This window comes from Phragmites australis, chromosome 4, assembly GCF_958298935.1.
Source record: "Phragmites australis chromosome 4, lpPhrAust1.1, whole genome shotgun sequence".
Taxonomy (NCBI): domain Eukaryota; kingdom Viridiplantae; phylum Streptophyta; class Magnoliopsida; order Poales; family Poaceae; genus Phragmites; species Phragmites australis.
In genome coordinates this window covers 44,986,417-44,990,922 of record NC_084924.1, presented here as the reverse complement: position 1 = coordinate 44,990,922, position 4,506 = coordinate 44,986,417, and the positions used below count along the sequence as shown (strand labels likewise).

Sequence of the window (4,506 nt, the reverse complement as noted above, 5' to 3'; positions counted from 1 at the left end):
GGGGAGTTAGGCCGGACCGATAGAAGGGAGAAGATTTTGATATTTTGGAAAAAGGATTTGGAGTGATTTGAATTGTTTTGAAAGGTTTTGTTTGAATAATTTAAATTTGAGTTTTGGCAAAACTCAGATGTTACATCAACCCACTCACACACCTCCCATATCAGTAGGGGTAAGGATTTTAGCCTCCCGATCATTAGTTACATTTTTTTCACTCATCATAGAACGTTGAAAACCGTATCACTTATAGGTGTGATGTGAGTTGAAACCGAGCCCACAGTTCAGATCGTACCCACCGATCACAGGCATGAGTTGGTCAAAATTGTCGCCCTACTCTTAAGGAAACGGTTAGCCGAGATTAACCCAACATAAGTTACAATTGACCAGGACATCATTCCGACAAATCAATTGAATAAATCTACGCTTTACTGTACCCACTAAATCTCTCTCGTGGAGTCGTAGCGAAGAGCCTCCTGTACAGGCTCACTGTAAGTGTTAGCTACAGACCATCTAATGTCTCTACTCTCCCACTAGGATCACACGTCACTCATCTAAAAACACATCTAATGAAATCTACAAGCCAGCATGTCACTCAACATTTCTTGGCTTCATCATCTGGCTGGTAACAGTTCTTACCGACATTGTCGGGTGGAAGCGGCACACCAAATACCCAGTCGAGCACATTCAGGTACTTGGACCGGAAAACCTCTCTTTCCTGCGCATAGCAGTGCATAATGACCGAGGTAGCCATACTGAACACAACTACGTCGGCTCGCTTTATCTGCAGTATTGGAGGGCAGAGTCCTGCATCGGTCATGCATGTGAAGAAGCTCTCGATAGCTCTGGCGAGGCAGTACAGGGATATCTCAATTCTCCTGCTCTTCTTCTCGATAAACAATGCCAGACCTGTTGGAAACTGCCGTATGAAAACAGTTTAGTATCACAAAGCTGCAGGATTAGGAAAAGATGCTGAATTTATGTGCCATTATTTTTCTGCGCACCGTGCCAAGTACAACAAGAGGGGTATTGCAACTTTCAAAGATCCTAAAAAGCAGGCAGGTCCAAGCCCTGAAACAGAGAAGGAAACACCATGAATTGTCATCCCAAGAAAGGGTGACGACACATCTAGATGCTTACCATAAGAGTTGAATTAGTAAAATGCGAACTCACCATGCAGACGCACAATATACTGAGAGGAACAAGCTTGATCTCACTGTTCCGAAAAGACTCTTCCCTAGGATTGTGTAAGGCCTGCATGTTGTGAGGAAAGCAAAACAGTTGGAGAAACTGCATCTTATCTCAAGATTCTCAAAAACTGGAGTAGGCAGCAAGACAGCATGCAAAGATAGATTTTACAGGAATTGCCCTCATCCCATTTTTCTGCCTAGATAGGATAGCAATTGTTGGTTCTTACACGAGACACGGCTATCCATGACACATCAAGCTCAGTTAAAGCAGGGTACACATGGTGATTGGAAGCAGAAAATGTCTGTTTCCCAAATATTAGAATCCAAAACATGTCAATGTACTTACATTATAGTAAACGATATACCTTTTCATGAGGTCCTGACGATGAACTACAAGTGCAGGAACTAAGTAGACAGGAACATAAACAGGAAGTGCTCTCCCATACGCTTGTAACAAGAACGAAATAAAATGTCCTGAACATGACTGATTACCATGCACAATCTGGATTGAAGAGAGGCAATGTCAGATCATGGAAAGATTCAGGTCAACGAAATGTTATGCACTTATGCCACAAAACTTATTCATAGATTGGATGCTGATAAGACCAAATTTCAAAGTATATGAACTGTGATGATTTTATCATATGGAAAAACAGGATACCAACAGATCTGTAATACTTACTGAGCAAGGCACTTTCATGTTTGGATCTAACTTTAGGTCAACACCGACAGATTTGTAGTACTTCTCGATACCTGCTAAGTTAGTGAAAGTAGTGTGGTTGACTAATTCCTTCACACCTTGCAGAATAACAAGATCCTTTCCACCATGCTTGTTCAGAAATGATTTATACGACGATGGCAAACTGTCCTGCTTTAGAATGTATGCGGACCTGCATAAGAAATAATAGAGGCAAAAAATCACAATTTTTACATGCTACCAAATATGTGCATGAAACACCACTATATGTACTACCAACCAATTAATTGAGCATGATGCATCTATTTGTAGATGACATAACAAAATTATAACTATATGTTGTGCCCTTAGCAAAATGAGACAAGATCAACCGTTTTGTGGGTCTGTGCATCATATTGGCAAGGGAAATTCCCCTGCGTCTCAAAAATATTCTTTCGCATTCATGAATTTATATTGTAATCTTAACAATGCACTGTATCAACCAATGCCTCAATGTTTTGTCCTAGCAAAGCAATTTGCATGGTTTTAGCTTTTCTTTTTCGTTTTTTTAAACTGCATTCTCTTTACACATTTCTCAGAGATGCACCTATGGCCCTAACATGCTTCACCGAAATGATCTTTGAACCACCCTCACCCCTATTGAGAAACAATTTTCTATGCATCATATACTAGTTCCAAGCTTTGCATGCACAATGATATGCTCATCTGCTCTAAAAAAACTCCATTCACTGCATATCTTTAAGTATATTAACAATAATTTCTAACTTCTACGCGAACACTATAGAAACACAGTAGTTACATTTATGTATGCAACTACTACAACCTACAACTTTTATTGAATATTGAAAGGAAACTTACAAAATTTGTGCAGATGAGAGGCACATAAGAAAGATATCACCATGTGACCAAGTCAAAGGTTTACAAATGTTTCCAAATATTTTGCTCTTTATTCCGCAACGGGATGCAAGTACAGCAGCACGCATGAGAATGTATATAGCCAAGCTAGTATGCTGAGTTGCTGGCCCTGTCAGGAGCATAGAAGGACCAGCAATCAACCCAGCTAATAATGACCTCCACCTTGCTGTTCTGAAGCAACAAGAATAATCAGTTATATGATATCCAACAAAAAGGACTTGGTGCTTCGCAAACATAGCATGGAAGCCATAATGAAGCACGATGCATTCTAAGGCGCAATGTCCAAAAGCAACAAATACAAAATGGTACGATAGGGACTACCATATAGTGGCTTGATGATATCTGTGTTAAGCAGAAAACCAATGAAATATCATTGTGACATCAATACACCAAAAGACTACTAGCATACTGGTCTTATCGATAATGCATCAAAGTGACTCATAACTCTAGGCTACTGAACTTCTCGCCACAATAACATCACTAAATGTGGTCGACAGCAAGCTGTGAAAGTGCCACTTAATATCTAAATTTTATTGAACAATCGTTCACAAGTCCTAGCTTCAACCAATCATACTAAATCATACACCACTAGTTTAATTGAAATTAGTATCCTATTATCATTAAGTAACAAAATTGTTTCTGCGCAAAGAATTGTTTGCAATTATAGAATTGAGATCAAGTTAGTTAACAATCTTTCATGTAATTCACAGTATCAAGGAAGAAAGAACAATGTCCATCACAGCACAACCAATCCTCATCAATTTACTATCTCTTGCCTCACACAAATATCAACAATAAGCTCTAACTAAACCTATACTGCTCATTTTCATTTCCTTCTCTTCTTCCACGACTGCTGAAATACATCACTTCACAAATAATTCTCACTAACTACACTTTGAATTCTCGCATACAAGATACAAGGTAGTAATATCTTTATATCAGATTAACCAAATCCAGTTCCGATTATTTGCTCAAATCATGGCAAGGGCAGACACCCATGAACTCTGATACAAGCAAATACAGCTCACAGCCACCCCTTCATCAAAGCTGGCATATTTGTTTGCAATAAACAAGACGAGGAACTATTTCAAATGCGATGCGTCAGAGAACTAACCTCTTACGTCCCCAGACGGCGGCGATGCACTCATCGACAGAGACATAGCTGCCGGCAAATGTCCCCAAGAACATGCCGTACCTCACCGTCTCTTTCACCGCCAGCACCACGGCCTCCTCGTTCGTCATCGCTCCCGCCTTCCTACACACAGCAGTACACCACGCCACAAGAATTGTAAAGCCGTAACACCAAGAACCCACCAAAGCATCCAACTTTTGCGCGAGACGGCGGGCGAGAGAGACCTCGATCTGGGGGAGCGGCGGCTGCGGAGGCGGACGAGGACGGAGAAGAGCGCGAGGCCGCCCTTCAGGCCGGCGCCGATGGCGAAGCCCTTCGCCGCCGCCTCCACGCACCGCCGGAGCCACCGGAGCTCGCCGTGCCCGGCCGCAAGCGCCGGCGGGGCGGCCGGGAGCTTCCCCGGCGAGGCGGCACAGTTGCCGTTCGCCACGCATTGGAGATCCTCCGGCGGGGCGCGGGCCATGAGCTCGCCGGAGAAAGGGGAAGCCCGGAAAGCCGCCACGATAGAGAAGCGGAAGCTGTGAGGCCGATGGGCGCAACCGCAACTTCTGCTTGCTTTGGGGACTCCGAAGCGGAGG

General features: G+C 42.8%; 1 protein-coding gene across 3 annotated transcripts; it reads right to left on the bottom strand.

Annotated features, from left to right (window-relative positions):
* Positions 1-309: 309 nt before the first annotated feature.
* Positions 310-4,506, bottom strand: LOC133916748 (uncharacterized). Of its 3 annotated transcripts, none has more exons than XM_062360564.1 (8): positions 4,153-4,506; positions 3,911-4,051; positions 2,740-2,967; positions 1,867-2,074; positions 1,550-1,686; positions 1,168-1,248; positions 999-1,065; positions 310-913 (listed from the first exon to the last, which is right to left on the bottom strand). In XM_062360564.1, exons 1-8 carry the CDS (start codon positions 4,389-4,391, stop codon positions 590-592), a joined length of 1,425 nt encoding a protein of 474 aa, XP_062216548.1. In that variant the 5' UTR covers positions 4,392-4,506; the 3' UTR covers positions 310-589. The 3 variants fall into 3 exon arrangements, with proteins under 3 accessions (XP_062216548.1, XP_062216549.1, XP_062216551.1); XM_062360565.1 differs by having other exon boundaries at positions 2,740-2,962; positions 4,153-4,291; XM_062360567.1 differs by having other exon boundaries at positions 2,740-2,962; positions 3,911-4,047; positions 4,153-4,289.

Bases quoted from the DNA above. Each gene is read 5' to 3' on its own strand.
- LOC133916748 (XM_062360564.1), bottom strand. From the start codon at position 4,391: ATGGCCCGCGCCCCGCCGGAGGATCTCCAATGCGTGGCGAACGGCAAC. The intron at 2,075-2,739 runs GTAAGTTTCCTT...TTTCTTATGCAG, and splicing joins CTCTCATCTGCACAAATTTT to GTCCGCATACATTCTAAAGC. The intron at 1,249-1,549 runs GTATATCGTTTA...CACAACATGCAG, and splicing joins CGTCAGGACCTCATGAAAAG to GCCTTACACAATCCTAGGGA.